The following is an 18129-nucleotide window of genomic DNA, read 5'->3' as shown; positions in this document are numbered from 1 at the left end:
TGAAACCACAGGGGAATTTAGGCTGGCAGGATGTAATCACCCAAAGGGGAATTGGGCCAGGACTCCTGGATTAGCAGGCTGAGCCGAACTGATGGATCACATTGCCCAGGCAGAACTCGCATGTCTCTCAACACTAAGGAGGTAATGCCACTGCACCGATGATGTTGGGAGTCACGGTCATGAACAAATGCTTAATGGTGATGCTGGTGCTCCAGCAAGCTTTCTGCTGGGTCCCTCGGGCCTGGCAGGGAGCGTGGCTAGAACAGGAGACAGCAGCTTTTCCAGAATTTGCAAGTTTTCAAGACATGCTCCATCTATCCATGTAGGGCTCAACTGGGTCTCATATGGACAGGGAGCTCCTCACACCCCAGTTCCTGAGTGCCACATGAGCTCCCTGCCATGAGTGTTCAGCTTCCTTTCACAGGCTCTGTTGGGCCCCAATGCTGTGGGCATGCACTATCCTTCTGGAGGCCATCCGGTCCTCCAGACCAGACCATTCATCCATGGAACCTCTTGGGTACCTCTGCACATACACCATCCATCCAGAGGGTCACTCAAGTGCCTCTGGGTGGACACATACCACCCACAGGACTTTCCAGCCCACACTGCCAAGGGCATCCCTATTCCATCCGCAGCGGCACTGGAGTCCAGCCTGTGCCATTCAACCACAGGGCCACACACATAAACCATCCCAAGGTCTATTCGAGGCCTCCTGGGGTCAGACATCAGCTATCCATGGGACCTCCGGGACCTGATTGGTGCAACCTCAGCCAACCACGGGGCACACAAGTCAGACAGGAAAGATTTAGCAAGAGAAGCCCCTCTATAATACTGTATTTTAAGCTATTATCTCCCCACTTCCTGCTCAATTTCAACCCTTGATTAAACTGCAACACTAGTGCTAACTAGGTTCCCAAGCCTGAAAACTCAAATCCTGATCTGAAATTCAGATGCACCCAAAAGTACAGCAGAGGACTTTGAATCTGGGATTTAAATCCAGCACAGAGCTAAGGGTCAGTTGGAGAATTCATATCCAGAGCTGGGGTGGTATTACACCCCTACAAAGTTTGAGGTTGAGGGCGTAGCATGTCCAGGTCGCAAGTTTTTGTTTGAAGTTACCACTATGGATGTAGCCGAACAGGCTATTTTAGTCATGATTTATATTCTTACTGTACTTGTGTTTGTTTCAGCACAGGGCCACCTCACTCTGGCAGCCCTGACATGCTTGTAGAACTTGTGATCTAAGCAGCAGGTGGAGTGGGGAAGATGTAACAGTTAAGCTGCTGCAACAAGCAAATTCCTAGGCTTCCCTGGACAGAGAGCCAAGAGAAAACGTGCCGTACCTTCCGAGGGTCTCACAGCCGCCTAGCATTTACTCCCTGGCAACGGCAACTGGTGGACAATGCGCAGCCTGCTCTGCTTCTGAATTTCACGAGCATTTTTTAATAAAAAGGATTTTGGAAGGAATTAGGACACGGGTATTTGGCATAGTTTCTCCAGAGCATGTTCAGCAAAGGAAAATAATAGACAGAAGGGGGTGGGAAAAAAAGAAATGTTTTTGGAAAGATAAGACCAAGGCTGTAAAGAATAATCCCTTAACTCTGTATTCCCCTTATTCTCCCTAAGCTTCCTAGAACTTCATTGGAGCCCCTCACAACCGTGTGTTTTGCCAAGAACCTCAGGTTCAGTGAGTTTTGTTGATCTCTCCCCACAGTGGCTAGATTTTGCCACCCTTTCTCACATGGAATAGTACGTTTCTCTGGATGAAGTTGAAACCATGGGGTAAGGTACTATCCAATGCAAGACTGGGTGGTAGGACCCATCCAAAGGGGTTTAAAGGGCTACATGTTTTCCTGCTAAGATCTGAACCAAACTTACCAACCCCCAAATCTTTTCCCTTGTCTTCACTCATGATTCTGCTAAATTGCTGCACGTGGGTCAGATTAAAACTGTTTCCTTGGATTAGCATGCTCTGCACACAATGCTGTACAAAGGATTTACCCAGAAAACACCCAAATCAACAACAACAACAATTAACAAACAAACAAACAAGGGGAGGAACATTCAGTTACATTTCTGGGTGCACTGAAGAACTCCAGCTGGTATGTAGATATTAGACTATTGTTACCTGCTTGTGAGTGGGCAGGACTTCAGGGAAAAGAAGGGAGGTGGGAGAAGTATCTGTAATAGCAACAGAGGCTTGGAAGAAAGCCATACCATTCTGGGCATTTGTCAGAGATCCTAGATGGAGGGAGGGAGGGAGCGAGGATGGGGGAGAGGTTGGCAATTAATCCAGAGATCAGGAACCTTAATTCATAGAAATATAAAGGTTTCTGCTTATTACACTGATCAAGTGAAACGTGAAACTGGAGCACAGCCGTGGAGCTTTCTGGTTCCTTGGGAGCGAACTACCAGGGGTGTCTACCTAGGGTGATGGGGTTTGTATTTTTTAAATGCCCCATTGTTTAAGAGTCCGGGTGTTGCAGTGCACCTTCTATAGTCCGGGTGTTGCAGTGCACCTTCTATATGGGAACAGACAGAAACGTCACTGATTAGAGCAACAAGGACTTGTATGAATAGAAAGACAGCAATATTTCCACATGATCTGCCCAAGCAGTAAATACGCCATGCTAAATATTACCTAAGACAGACTTGGGTTACTATTTGCTGATTTAAACCAAAGGGACCTTGAGAACCCTGTATATTATACAACATGCTTTACATAAGCTTCTCTAGACGAACTATGACGTATACTTGCAGTGTACTTATAGAGAAGGGAACATTAGCTCTTGCTGAAGCAAATCAGTGCACGCAAGTGGTGTGTGGGAGTGAAAAAGTTTGTTGAAGTGTGAATTCCTTTGTCACCTTTCCTAGACAAGGGTGTAATTCTTCAGGCGGTTTGATCTACTTGGGATTGCTTGAGCTAGACTCATAAAACAGTCCTAAAGTCTTACACGGAATCAGGCAAAGGAATTTTGGGATTTATTTTCCAGGCTTTGAGTCTAAAACATGGAATATAGTCTGATGCGGTTACTCATTACTTCCTACGTGCTTATTCTGTTGAATTGAGGGCCCAATCCTGTTCGCTCGTTAAATTCCCACTGATTTCAAAAGAAGCAGGATCCTGCCCTCTATATGTTCTTTGGTGGCTATTTATGTAACATCCTGCAGTCTGGGCTGACTGTAGGATCTCAAACCAGGACCTTCATTACAGACTTCTACCACCCGAGTTAAAGGACTACATCCTTTAGCTAGGAGTGGTAGCAGGTGGGTATCTGCTATGGATCCGCTATATAAAGTGTGGTGTGTGTAAAACAGACCTTGAACAATGAGTAATATCAGGCCATTTTGCAAACCCAGTAAGTGCTGACTAGTGGACACCTGCAATCACAATGCCACAGCACAGTGTTGTCACAAACAAGAGCCAGAGATGGGGGATAATAATGAGATTTCAAGGCACATGTTTCTGGGCAGAAGAAGAGCAGGAAAAAAGACGTATTTATTGGGAAACTACAAGGAATGGTCTGTTGCATGGGAACCTTTTCTTTTTGTCCAAGCTGTATTTTAACAAGAACGCATTAAAAGCATCCAAGGGAAATAAAACTGGAGGAGAGCTTGGAAAGTGACCTTGTTCCCTCTTCCCCAGTTGAGGTCTGTTTAAAATTTAACCTGCTTTGGTACCTTCCCTAGCCAATTAATTCAGCAGCAGAAGTTTCAAACAGTAAAAAGCTACTTTAGTTCTGTTCCTGTTTTAACAGGAATAGGGGGACATCCAAAGTAAGAATGCAGCCATGTGAGACACAGCAGCACGTCCATCCCATCAGGGGCTGGCGCTATGAACTAGGGCTGCAGAGGGTGCCTTTTGCTGCCAGCTTTGCAAGATGGAATTGATTTGTATTCTTTCATCTTTGATTTTCTTTCATGTGTTTTTCCATTTATTGTTGTTTAGTCTAAGGCACTTCCATTGCCCTCCTCACTGTATTATCTGAGCACCTCACATGCTGATGTATTTAACCTCCCTCACACTTCTGTGAGGTAGGAAAGTGCTAGCATACCAATTTCACAGATGGGGAACTGAGGCACAAAGCGACTAAGGGTTTTGCTACCTTGCAATCAGGGGGTGGGAAGGGCCGGTTATTGCATCTCAAGTAGACATGCCCCAATTAGCTTTAATTTGAGTAATTACCCAGGACTCCATGTGGGCTTGTCTAACCCATGCTGATGGGCACAGTGCTCCAGTTCCTGAGCTAGCTAGATTAAAGCTAGTTTGGATACATCTCCCTTAGCTCTTGTCATACTCTGTGATTGCACTGTAGACATACACTAAGTGACTTGCCTAAGTCCACATAGGAAGTCTATGGCAGAACAGTGAATTGGATCCTGGGTCTGCTTGGTTCCAGACTACTTCCCTAACCACTGGGCCACCTTCTTTTTTCTGCAGCCTCTCTTTATCACTATACATTGGTAGAGGCAGCCAGTGATAGGTCACAGAATACTAATTCATCAGCTTTGGCAGCATATTTGGGGGGTATTTCCTCCAAGAGCCATAATTTATGGTGTTTCCAGCTGCCCGCTCTCATTAAAATAAACTAAAAATACATTAACAACTTTCTTTCCTACAGAATCAATTGCTTTAGTTGTCACAGGGTTGTTGAGTGATGACGTGGAATGGGAGGGGCAGTGTCCATCAGACAATGTATTAACATGTAGCCCATTCTATGGGAGTTTGCAAACCCAGGTATATATACAAGGGCCAAATTATGGCTCCTGGAGGAAATACCCCCAAAATATACTGCCAAAGCAGTGTTAACTGCACCCATATTCTAGCTGGCAGAAGACCCAGGAAAAGGCATCCATGACCCCAGGTCTGCCCCACAGCAATTCTGGGCCCCAGGGCAGGGCAGGGCAGGCAATGGGCCCCCACGCACGCACAAGCCATGCCCGAACGGACGCAGTCCGCCTGACATTTGGGCAGTGCTGCACCTGTGCTGGCTGGTGCCCAGCAAGCTGCCGGCTGCGCTGCTGGGTGAGCTCTTGTGGCATTGCCAGGGCTTCCACATGCCGGTAGGGTTGCCAACTGTCTACTTGTGCAAACCTTGCCCCGCCCTTGCCCTGCTCCTTCCCTGAGACCACGCCTCCGTCATGCCTCTTTCCGGGGCCCTGTCCCCTGCTCACTCCATTGCTTGCTCTCCTCCACCCTCACTCACTTTCACCAGGCTGCAGCAGGGGTTGGCGTGCAGGGGGGAGTGCGGGGTGCAGGCTCTGGGAGGGAGTTTGGGTGTGGGAGGGTGTGCGGGCTCTAGGCTGGGGCAGAGGGTTGGGGTGCGGGAGGAGGCGAGAGGTCAGGGAGTTTGGGTGCGGGGTGTGAGCTCTGGGAGGGAGTTTGGGTGCGGGATGCAGCTCTAGGCTGGGGCAGGGGTGCAGGAGGGAGTCAGGGGGGTCGGCGCTTACCTCGGGCTGCTCTCAAAAGTGACTGGCATACCCCTCTGGCAGTGGCTCCCCAGCGGGAGGCCCGGGCACCACCCCTGCAGCTCCCATTGGCCGCAGTTCCCAGCCAATAGGAGCTGCGGAGTTGGCACTTGGGGCAGGGGCAGCGCATGGAAACCCCCTCCCCAGGGTCCACAGGGACTGGCTGGCCTCTTCTGGGAGTGGTGTGGAGCAAGCGTGGGCAGGAAGCCTGCCTTAGCCCCTCTGCGCTGCCAGTGGTGGCAGCCCCGGGCCTGTTTAAATCACCCAGGCCCCTGAGCAATTGCCCCCTGTGCCTCCCCTGTTGGTGGGCCTGCGGGACCCCACCCTGATTATTCCTACTAGGAGCATAAATAACGTGCATGTAGGTGCGTGTACACGTAGGTGACGTTACAGAGCGAGACTTGCAGACCACAATCCATCCTCTGTGCTATGCGCTCTAATCCCCTGCGTGGCTCGTACAGCAGAGAGCCTGTGTGGTGGCCATGTCAGTAGGCAAGAGGCTAGAATTGCTGATGGGATTCTCAAAAAGAACAGGAGTACTTGTGGCACCTTAGAGACTAACCAATTTATTTGAGATTAAGCTTTCGTGAGCCACAGCTCACTTCATCGGATGCTGTAGCTCACGAAAGCTTATACTCAAATAAATTGGTTAGTTTCTAAGGTGCCACAAGTCCTCCTTTTCTTTTTGAGGATACAGACTAACATGGCTGCTACTCTGAAACCTGTCATGATGGGATTCTGTACCACCAGCCAGAATTTGGGCCAGGGAAAGAGAGCCACAGATTAGGCACTAAAATAATGTTATATCTAAGGATTATTAAGAGACCCAGTTCATCTCCTTTCCAAACCACAGCACACGAGAGGTGAAAGACCTAATACAATAGCCTGAGGCGCCTCTCCCTCCTTAACCATCAGTCAACCGCCTTCATTAAAGAGCTGCTCCTGCTCCTCTTGAAGGCAATGATGAAATTCCCTCTGAGTTCAGAGAGAACAAGACTGAGTGCTAAGGAGCTGAAACACGACCTTAGCTGTTTTGTCCCCCAACAGAGATCAGAGGTGCAGACATCTGTCACGGAGGGATCCACTCACCTCCAGTCTGGTGCCTCCTCCTGGTCACTCTGGGGATTAGTTCTTGAGGTCAACGCCCCCGTCCGCAATTTGGACGCCATTACTCCAACTCGGGTCTGCAGCTACTCTCACTCCAGGACCTTCAGTGTCTCCTTTGAGACACAGCCCTCCAGCATTCCCCTTTCCAGGGTTCAGTCCATCATCAGTTCTAGGCAGTGGGTCCATTCACTGCCCTCAGTGGCTGGTAGGGGAACCTGGGCCTGCCCTCTGCTCCAGGTTCCAGTCCAGGGACACTCAACTCAGCAGTTCTGGGCTTTCCTCTCCCAGCCCTCACTGCTCCTTCCCTGGACTGCTGCCTACCACACCCGGCTCCCCTTCTCTCTCTGGGTGTCCCTGCTCCAAGAACCCTTTTTCCAGGGACTGACTTCTTCCTGCCTTCCCTAGCAGCCCCAAACACTTCTCCCTCTTCCCAGGAAGGAACTGCCCTCTCTCAGCAGCAGCAGTCTAGTCTGTAGCCCACTTTACAGGCACAGGTGAGCCTGTTCTCTAATTAGCTGCCTCCAGACAAAAGCTCCCATTTGCAGCCTAATTAGCTGATTGGGCCCACCTGGCTCAATTCGGCTCTTGCAGGGCTAGCGTGGGGATCTCCCCCCACCACAACATCTCAGACTCCAGTAGTTTTTTCGGGGGAAAGTTTAATGTCATTTTCTGTTGGGTGTCTGATTTGATGCCAGTGATGGTGAGGGATCTAGAACAATGTGGAACACAAAGCTCTACCTAAGCACACCCATCCTGGCTTGCTTCACCATGTAGAGGTTCCAGCCCTGGGATCTGCCAAATGCCCCTCAGTCTGGAGTCTGATCTGCACCATTCCTACTATTCCAGGGCTGGGTATCTCTAAAACAGATGGTCAGTCATGCAGGCTCCAGCCCTGTGAAATACACACATCTCTGCGCAGTTGGGGACCCAATGTCCTCAAAAGACGCAGTAATGTTAAGCTCGGAACAGCCAGTGAATCACCAGTGAGAGCATTTCCCACAGGGCCTCACTTTTTATTTTAATTTATTTCAGTTGTTTTTAAGCTGAAACTCTTTGGCCCCAGGAAATATGATTAGAGAATGAAATGAAACTTGGCTGTGTGAGAAGAATGTGGTCCAACAAAGGCTGAGTACGTGTACATACTGTACACTCCTATGATGGGTTAGTATGCCTGTTAGTCTAATATGTCCTCTCTCTGGGGAACTATATCTTACATTTGCAGGAGGACTGGCTACTGGATCAAATAAGTCTTTTTGTAACAAGCCAAATCAAGCCCGTGAATCAGAACATCCTTGAATTTTGGGGCAATTCAAAATCTGAACCCAGATCTGCATTTGGATTTTGCAGCTAGTCCCTAGCTCTATAATGGGCTGAATCAAAACTCCACATCTAGTTCTGGAGGGGTTCCAAACCCAGACCCAAATTTTGCCGTTTGAACCCATCTCTACTATTTTCCCATCAGTGACTCTCATATTTTGTGTCCCTCTTATTAGTGTTTGCCAGTCACAGGGGACCAAATGAACAAGGAGACAGAGGAAGGAGGCCAGAATCTGGCTTTTTAGTTTTAGCAGTATCTCTTGGGAAGGCAGAAAACTCCCCTTCCCTTCCATTTTTGTCATTTCTTATTAATGATGGACCTGAACCAAAACACAAATTCCAGCCAATCTTGGACTGTGGGAGAGTTTGAAACCTGAAGCTGGATCTGAGATTTGCACTCAGGTAGAGCAATAGGCATATTAACAATAACTATACGGACATTCACATCTCACATTGCTAGTATAGGTCCTTCTCCATCTTTCCTCCTACCCTCCCAAGGTTCATTATCCATTTCACATTCCCTCCTCTTCTAATGCTGATACATAAAGATACAAAATTGCTGAGACTGGCCCCTCTATCTTTTCAGCAGCTGACTGAAAATCCCCATATCCAGACTTTGCAGTTTCTGAAAACCAGGCCCCTTTAAGGGGTCTTGAATTGTGCACCTAAACTCACTAGTCACTTTTGAAAATTATGGCCATTGTATGACCTTGGAAAAATCATCTAACTTTTCTGTGCCTCAAGTTTTTTCATATGAGAGTGGGAATACCAATACTTAGCTGCTTCACAGGGGGTTGTGAGATTTAATTCATTCACGTTTGCAAAGCTTATTGAGCAAACTGCTATTATTGTTTTTCACTGGAATGCTCCTTGGGGTAAGAACACATTTGGTTCCTTATATATGAATTGGAATCCTTCCCAAATGGCCAAAGGCCAGTGTGCTAATGTCATAACATTTCATAAGCAAGTCAACATCTTAAGTCTTGTACAGGATTCATTCCTCTCTCTCCAATTGTAAATAAAACTATCACCTGCCATAATGTTTATAAAATGTTGTTCTTTGTCCAGACTACTTTGTCGATAGAGGGAATGTTCAAATACTTCCGGAAGCGCTTTGCCAGCCATCTGACGGAACGCTGTCGCCGAAGAGCAAGGCTGGTATCTAAAGATGGAAGGTGTAACATAGAGTTTGGGAACGTGGAAGAACAGTCACGGTTTGTCTTCTTGATTGATATATGGACCACCATCCTGGACCTAAGATGGAGATACAAGATGACCATCTTCATCTCAGCATTCTTAGGCAGTTGGTTCCTATTTGGTCTCCTTTGGTACGTTGTGGCATATATACATAAAGATCTTCCTGAATTCAGTCCTTCCATAAACCACACCCCTTGTGTGGAGAACATAAACGGCTTGACCTCTGCTTTCCTGTTCTCCCTGGAAACCCAGGTTACCATTGGCTATGGCTTCAGGTATGTCACAGAGCAGTGTGCCACTGCCATTTTCCTACTGATCTTCCAGTCTATCCTTGGGGTCATCATCAACTCTTTCATGTGTGGTGCTATCTTGGCTAAGATTTCTAGGTCCAAGAAACGGGCCAAGACCATCACCTTCAGCAAGAATGCGGTCATTAGCAAACGAGGCGGCAAGCTGTGCCTCCTTATCCGGGTGGCCAACCTTAGGAAGAGTCTACTGATTGGGAGCCACATCTATGGGAAGCTTCTGAAGACCACCATCACCCCAGAAGGAGAGACTATCATCTTGGACCAGGTCAACATAGACTTTGTGGTGGATGCTGGCAATGAGAACCTCTTCTTCATCTCTCCCTTGACTATTTACCACATCATTGATAAGACCAGCCCGTTCTTCCACATGTCAGTGGAAACCATCCTCCAGCAGGATTTTGAGCTAGTGGTATTTTTAGATGGTACAGTGGAAGCCACTAGTGCTACCTGTCAGGTCAGGACATCCTATATCCCAGAGGAGGTACTCTGGGGCTACCGTTTTGCTCCCATCGTGTCCAAGACCAAGGAAGGGAAATATAGAGTAGACTTCCACAACTTCAGCAAGACCGTGGAAGTAGAGACTCCTCACTGTGCCTTTTGCCTCTACAATGAGAAGGATGCTAAAGCGAAGGCAAAGAGAGGTTACGACAACCCTGGCTTCATTCTATCAGAAGTCAGTGAAACCAGCGACACAAAAATGTAGCTCTGTATGCACATGGGACTGGGGCATTTTTCATTGTAACACAAACTCAATACAGAGGTGCCCAATAACCTAGTAGCACAGAAGAAAAATGAACAGGGCTGTTTTGACATGAAAATAGCTCCTGATTTCTCAAAAGAATTAAATCAAAGCAGACCACCACACCAGTGATCTTCGAGAGGCTATTTAACTGCATTATATATATATATATAAATATATTTTCATAGAATATATATTTTTTATACCTACGGGATGTTCATTTAAGCTGCTAAATTGGAATGTCCAACTCACTCAATTAAGTTCCCAAAGGCATTTGAGCCATAAGCAAGTCTGACAACATGCCTTAAAAGAAGAGACACAGGGAGGGCTTCAGATGTGCTGAAGAGGAGCGGGTTCTTGGGATGAAATGTGAAAAGAAGAGATAGGTAAAAAATCGTCAAAAGTGCCTAAATGTACATCTACAATCCTACGTGGCTCCCTAGTTACGTACTAGGGCAGTTGGGATTATTTGAGCAGAAGTAATGCATGTACATCTACCCAAGCTGGTAATTACACCTCCCAGCTACTGTGTAGACATATCCTAAGTGGCATAGGAGCCTAAACCCCATTTTCATAATTGAAATCAATGAGAGTTAGGTGCCTAAATACTTTTGAGGAACTGGGCCTTAGAGCCTATGTCCCACTGATTTCCTCCTAGTAGCCTAAGTCACTTTTGAAAATGGGAGATAGGTTCCTTAGAAAATTTGACCCCAGGATCTCTTCTTTCTTTCTCTGTTTGACTCTTCTTAATCTATTGTAGTGAAGCCTTAGTAGGTTCTAGTTTCTTGGAAAGCTAGAAGCAAAGGAAAAGTTTGGGTCATGATGATGTATTCAGAGCTGGCGAGAAAATTGAATTTCCTTCCCATGAAATATTTTGATTTTGTGGAAGAATATTTTTTGTTCCAAATCAGAACAAAATGTCAAAAATTTAAATTTTTTTGCAGGAGGAAAAAGTCTGAAAAATTCCATTTTAGGAGAACCAAACCAGAATTGTTTGCCTTGCTCCCAGCTGACTGACTCACTCTCATAGGACTTCCCAGAAAGCTGACTGCGTGGCAGGTCAGGTGGCCCCATGAGGCAGTTGTCCAGGCAATCTGGGAGCTGGGGAAAGACAGGGCTGGCAGTAAAAATGGTTTGATGGAATTGAAATATTCATGGAGAACGTGTTGATTCCTTGGAATCTGCTTTTTCTGATGAAAAATTGTTCCATTGTACATTTTTTTGATCAGCTTTAGATGTATCCTTTTAAGAAAAAAGATACTTTATATGCAAAACAAAAATAAAATATATTATTCTCTGAAGCATGATAGGTCTTTGCCTACAACACTAGCAATGAGGATGCAGAGACACTCAAAATTGAATTATCTAAAGGCTGAAACCAACTGAATAATAAATAAATAAGTCAACTGAAAGATTCCCATTGACTTCAATGAGCTTTGGATTAAGCCATAAATCATACATCCCATTTATGCAAGCAAAACATTCACAGGCATGAGACACTGAGCTTTCAATCAGTAACAATCAGGTATGCAAAGTATATTGAGCATAGCTGGTCAACATTTTTCTAATTTTGATTTTTCAGTGAAGTTTGAAACACCAGTGAGAAGTTTCAGCCAACATTTTGTGAAATTTTCACCATGCCCTCCTTGTTTTTTCAACTGAGTTCTACTGTTGAGTGTCCAAATGATGGACCAAAGAGGCGTGGGTGATCCTGGGGCTTTTCCCCATCAGTTTAATCAACACAAGTCCATGTTGAACATGGTTATGATGCAAATGACATGCTAAATGCTGTTTGCAGTGTCGATGTAGCCGCATTGGTCCCAAGATATTAGAGAGACAAGGTGGATGAGTTAATATTTTTTACTGTACCAACTTCTTGTCTCTTTCACCAACAGAAGTTGGTCCAATGAAAGATATTACTTCATCCCCTTCTAAATGCTAACAGATCTGAACAGTTTGAACGGAAAAGGAGAATTAAGCAGGCAAAATTACAAGAATCATACTGAGAGTTATTTTGAGAATGAGTGGGATGGAGTGTAGTGTAGAGATCTGGGCATAGGACAGGGAGCCAGGAACTCTCATGTCCCAATCTCATTTCTCATAGCAACTCTTTCTTTGGCTTTGGGCAAATCACTTTAACACATACTTCGGGGTCTCCATCTGTAATATGGGATGACAGTACCCACCTACCTCCCAGGGGTGTTGTGAGGAACAATTAGTTAATGCCTGTAAAGCATTTGAAGATTAGTCAGCCCTAAGTATGAAGAGTGACCAACCCTTCATTGTATATTGTCTCCACTCCTTCACCCACCCACCCACTAATTTTTTTCTTGTGGGCAGAAGGGTTAGCATTGCTACTCAGTGCAGGTGGATACAAAGAGATGTTTGTTTTAATGTTGTGCGTCCAGATGCAACAGTGATGAGCACACTGTAAGTTATTAAAATAAATGTCATAGAAGACAGCATGCTGAGTTTGTCCACTGTCTGGGTCTCTATCTAGCCTGCTTCCTGAGTGAACCTCCTTTAGCACCTGCATGGTACTAATTGCCCGATACCTTGGTGGTGGTTCAGTTTTGCAACCTCATAAATGTCACTGTTAAAATGGTCTTGCTTCATGTCAGTGTCGTGATGGTAAAACTTCCTCAGTCTGTCTAAGGTACTTATATGACAGCCACCACCATGTATCTGAGTACCTCACAATTTTCATTCTCTCCACACCTCTGGGAGATACGAAAGCCTTGTTATCCCCATTTTACACATGAGGAACTGAGGCCCAGAGAGGCTATGCTCAAGATCACACAGGAAATCTTTGGCAGAGCAAGAACTTGAACCCAGGTCTCTCAACCCCTAAACACTGGGCCATCCTGTCACTCATGTCCTTTCCCTAGATGTAGCCTAGTCTAGCATTTACAAGCTTCCCATACTGCTACCACTTGCATGGCATCCCCTGAGAGGAATACAGCCCAGGCCCACGGAGGGAGGAGCTATACCATGCTGTCCCAACAAACACCAGGCTGCCTTCAGAATTAAAACTAAGAAGATTCTGTTTCCCCTTGAACAAAGGGAAGAATTCTACAAAGGCTGACAGAGCCACTGAAACTCCAGAGCCTGAGTCAACTCCCAATAAAGTAAATGGAAAGAATCCCATTGCTGGTTTGGGGCCTTAGGACTGGAAACAGTCCAGTAGGTTCCATCTAGTTCCTCTCCAATACCAAGGCTGGCTGGCTCCCTACTGCATGTTCTTCAGATCCCTTTGAAAGATCTCAGCGGGAGGGAGCTCCCTTCACTGCCCTTAGAAGTCTATCCCACAAGGCACAAGGAATCCCACAATCTCTTTGGGGGCAGGGGCTGTCTTTTTGCTCTGTGTTTGTACAGCGCCTTGCACAATGGGGTCCTGGCCATGACTGGGGCTCCTCTGAATCATCGTAATTGTAAAACGGGAGCAGATCTCAGTGTCAGGATGGTTTCCCCCTTGGTTTTTAGGCTATATTTTCTTTTCTACTAGTTTCCTCCCTGCACTGCCAGTGGGGCCCCGACCCGTTCTGTACCAGGAGAAAGGACCATCCTTGGCCGTGGCACCCTTCAGCTATCTGTGCGTGGTTTTGATGATTCCCTATAGTGGTTGGTCAGCCAAAGGAAGGAAATAAAAGTTGGCTTGAAAAAAAACCCAACCGAGTAGAGAGAAAAGAAACCGACAGAAAAAGGGAATGAAGTGGACAAGAGAAGACAAGTTAAAGGCCCACTAGCCACCTCCTCTTGGGTTCACGGAGCTCTTCCTAAGTTCTGCGCAGATGCGCTGGGTGTGAGAACATGTCCCTGCCCCTCCCAATCCGCCAGAGCACTCACCAAGGATAAACCAGAATTTAGCCCATTGTGAGGCATTTTACCTTTTCTTTTTACCACTTTCCTACTTAATCATCCTTAACCTGCTTAGAGATGCATGAGAGGAAGCCTTCTGCAGTGGTTAGAGCACTGGATTGGCAGGCAAGAGATCTGGGCTCGTTCCTGGCCTTGACATAGGGCGAGACACTTCACCTTCCTGTGCCTCACTTTTCTCCTCTGAACAATGGGGCTCACATGCCCTAACTCATACGGCACATGAGGCTGGCCAATTTGCAGAGTGCTTCAAGAGCCTCAGACGGAAGAAATGCTACCCAGCACCTTGCAGCTGCAGATCTCAAAGTACTTCACGAAAGGAGGCTCAACCACCATTTTACAGATGGGGAAACTGGGGCAAAGCCACTTGGCCAGGGTCATGGGCAGAGCCAAGAACAGTACCCAGGTTTTCTGACTGCCAGTCTGGTGCCTGATTCCCTACACCTCACTATTTGGGTGGTATGGGTGTCCATAAGATTATTTTTATTAGCTCATTAGCTCTTACCTATATGGCTCCAAGATGGCCCTGCTATACCATGGGAAGTAATAATGCTAGTATACATTAAATAGCTAGGACAATAGTTCTCAACCTTTTCCATCACCAGGAGCCCTGCTCATCTAGTGAGGATTCCTCTCCCACTTGACAACATGGGAAAGGGTCTCTTGAACCATACCTCCCCACCACATGAACCCTAGAGCCCATGAGCTGGGACAACAGAGAAGAGAATCGGAGGGGGATAATCCTTGGGTCAATGACAACATGGCCAAAATGGAATGGCAAACCTGTTCCTTTAAGTTGGCTCATGCTGGGACCTAACTGGGAGTCTTGGAATGAAACATATTCCTCCCACAAAGCCCCTGCTGACTGTCACCACAGGAAACGCCTGCCAATCCCAGCCTGACAGTGGTGCAGCAGGCAGAAGATAGAGTGTGTTAGTCAGACCCCAGTAGCGGCAGAACAATGAGTGGAATTTCCTCTTTCTGTCCAGTGAGGGTGTTTGTCACGCGGCAGATAAAGTCCCAGGGCAGGGAAGAAAGGTTATCGGGAGACACGTTGGGTACAATGCCACTTGGGAGGGAGTCCATAGGAAATCTATTTCAGGGCCTGTCACTCCATTGCCATTAAAAGAAAGTTCAGTTTGGAGGACAAAAATAAATGTAATCTCACAGAGCCAGATGGAGCCCCCTGCCCCAGTGCTGGAAAACAAAGCTCTGTCTCTTTTCAGTCAGTGCTTTTGTTGCTGTGGTCCATACGCTCCTCTAAAACCCTTTACAGACATAAATGGATCTTCACAACACCCCTTCTCCCCACCAGTGAGACAGGGAAAAAGCATTATTCCCATTCCACAGAGGAGAAAACTGAAGCACAGTGAGGCTATTGGACTTACTACTTTGCCAACATTTTCTTGCCGTTGCTAGCAGAGCTTTAGCTCCACTGTTTGGCTGTGATGGTCTCTGACCATTTGCCATCTCCTCCTTCCTCCACCTCCTCGCACTAGCAGGCCTTGGCTGGCTACTTCTGACCAGGTGCCCTGATGGTTTCCCTCTTCTATACACCCCTCACCTCCTCTGCAAATGTTCCTCCTCAGTCCTGAGGTGACAAGTCTCCACTTTATGCCCCCTGCTACTTCCCTCTAGGGACCCTCAATGCCAGGACAGCCGCTGGCACTGAGTTGCTCCTAACAATGCGGAGATTTCACTGGACAATGCTGTGCCAAGAATGAGAATGTTGTAGCAAGACTCTTAGGGGCCAAGCTATCACTGCTGAGGTGGAGGCATCTTCCCCAGGGAAGTTTACATTTGGAATAAGTTCTCTGCAGCACGGGAGAGAGCAGAGAACCCTCCCCTTTCAATGGAGCCAAGCAGGGCAAATCAGGAGAGGCTGGAAATGAAACATTTTGACTTCCTGTCTCAAACCTCCCCTCACAAAGTTCAACAGCCCACTCAAGCTCCTGCTTTTCTGGGTCCATGCATCCCACACATGCTCTGCATTTCACAGGCAAATCGACTGCATTATTCTGTTGTTACATCCTACTGCATGAGACAGGCAGGGGGCCTGTGAGGCCGCACAGCGATGCTAATGGAATGAAGGGATCTGTTCAATTGTGTTGTATTCCCAGCGGCCAGGAGGTGGCACCCGTCACCTCCACATAACAAAGCCAGTTGCTAAGTGGATAGTAGCCCTAAACTCAGAAAAACCTAGCAGCATGGACACAGCAGTGCGTAAAGCGTCAAGCAAGAATTTATTGGGACTGCTCCTTATTTTATTACATAAAGTTGAATGCATTTAGTGACTCTTTTCTGACACAAGCCAGGCAGGCTGGATATATTTCGCTCCTTCACAGAGGCATTGCAGCTTAAATCATTGAGATGAATGCAGAGGTGCCGTGTAAGTGGGGCGCTGCTAACCACATATCTGCAACTGCCTCTAAGCAGCCTTCAGGGAGTTTCAAACTGGCAGGGCAGTTTAGTGCCTAGAGCACTGCACTGGGTGTGGGGAAGCCTCTGATCTGTTCCCAGCTCCTCTGATGAATTGTTTTGTGGCCTTGGGCAAGTCCCAAACCTGTGCCTCAGTTTCCCCAGCTGATACTAGATGATACCATCCATGCCTCAGTTTCCCCAGCTGTAGAAGAGCAATAAAGCTGCTTACTCACCTTGTAAAGAGCATTGATATCTATGGATGAAAAACACTATATGCCACTCGGTACCTCAGTTTCCCCAGCTGATACTGACTGCCTTTGTAAAGCACTCAGAGATAGATTGAAGAAAAGCGCCAAACAACAGCTAGGTGTTATTATTGCCATGTATTGATATTGCAGTAGTGCCCAGATGCTTCAGACAAATTGAGGCCCCCATAGTACTAGCATGGATTTGATGCACAGTCCAGCCTGTATCTGGTGTGCGGAGTAGCTGCGGAAGCTGACACAAAAATACACAACATTTGTGAGCCATTATAATCTCATCCCCTGACCTGGGTTTACTCCTGAATTACACCAGTGCAAGTGAGAGCAGACTCAGGCCCACAGGTTCCCCACATTTCTACAGAAGAAAGAGAATATAGTAGATAACCCGGCATCGCAAACTGACCCCGCGCTGCTCGGCATTGCAGCTGCCCAGAAGTGCAGTGCCATGTGTGACATGCTATGTGCATTAGTTAAGGAGCTTGTTTGCAGAGAATTTGCATGTAACCATATACTTCAGCTGATGGTCAGCACAGAAGTGAGTGAGTGCTAGAGAGTGCCAGGGTATCTGGGATATCTGGGGTAGACGGGTGGATGCTAGAGGGTGCTGGGGTATCCAGGGGAGATGGGAGGGTGCTGGGATATCTGGGGTGGGTGCTAGAGGGTGCTGGGATATGAGGGGTGGGTGGGTGCTGTGTAAGGGGGAGCTGAGGGTAGGAAGCAGCTGGGGGTGTCTGGCCAGGAGCTGCCAGCTGGGGTATTTCTGTGGGTGGGGATGCCCAGCCAGTGAGGGGGGGGGGCTTGTGAGGCTCACATTGGGCCTCTCTCGTTTTTGTTCCCAGCGCTGCTGCTGCCCCTGCTCTTCCCCAGCCAGGATCCAGCATAGCGGACAAGCTACCTGGTGTCTGGCACAAAAGGTACTTGCATCATCCCCCCATGGCTGAGAGGAGAGAGGAGCAGCTCCAGGCTCAGCCCCGCAGCCCAGGCGAGAAGTGGGCATGGGTACCAGGGAGTGACTGAACACACGCGTGCCACTTGAGGTGCTAGGCAACTGGAAGCATGGCTGGGCTCGTACACAGGGCACCAGGAAACTAAGTCCTGCATTTACCTGGCATGCTAGCTGGGGAGAGGCTGCTGACCCCCCCGGCCCTGTGAAGTACGATGCCCTACCCCAGTAGAGGATGGTTAATCTAGATATGACATTTAAAGCTCACCAGAGGTTGTTATGACGATCTCTGCTGTAGCCACTTTAGATACCAGAGTGATGGGGACCAAATAAGTCGACAGGTAGCTGTAAACCCATTGTGGATGCAGGGCAGACTCTTAGGGCCAAAGGCAGTGCCATTTCCTCTGGTGTTGCACGGCTGGCTTTGAGAGCATTATTCCAGCTTTACACCAACACTGCTCAGATCAGAATGTGGCCCCGTGCCCACAG

At 47.4% G+C, this 18129-nt stretch overlaps 1 protein-coding gene across 8 annotated transcripts in view; it reads left to right on the top strand.

The window, feature by feature from the left end:
- KCNJ1 (potassium inwardly rectifying channel subfamily J member 1) overlaps window positions 1-18129 on the top strand; it is a 61450-nt gene that overhangs the window by 13833 nt on the left and 29488 nt on the right. For 2 of the 8 annotated variants that reach the window (XR_014709285.1, XR_014709286.1), the window contains exon 2: window positions 1191-1432. The exons of 2 other annotated variants lie outside the window; for them this stretch is intronic. Coding sequence is in view for 4 of the 6 variants with exons in the window: in XM_084612031.1 (XP_084468157.1) it covers window positions 8983-10101 (1119 nt within the window). In the remaining 2 variants the exon portion in view is untranslated. Of the gene's footprint in view, window positions 1-1190; window positions 1433-2080; window positions 2103-7669; window positions 7738-8961; window positions 12601-18129 lie in introns of those variants that run through there. 4 more of the 8 variants (XM_084612031.1, XM_084612030.1, XM_084612033.1 and 1 more) reach the window with 3 other exon arrangements.

This window comes from Lepidochelys olivacea (genome assembly GCF_965140295.1).
Source record: "Lepidochelys olivacea isolate rLepOli2 genome assembly, chromosome: 22".
Lineage (NCBI taxonomy): Eukaryota > Metazoa > Chordata > Testudines > Cheloniidae > Lepidochelys > Lepidochelys olivacea.
This window is presented reverse-complemented; position numbering and strand designations above follow the sequence as displayed.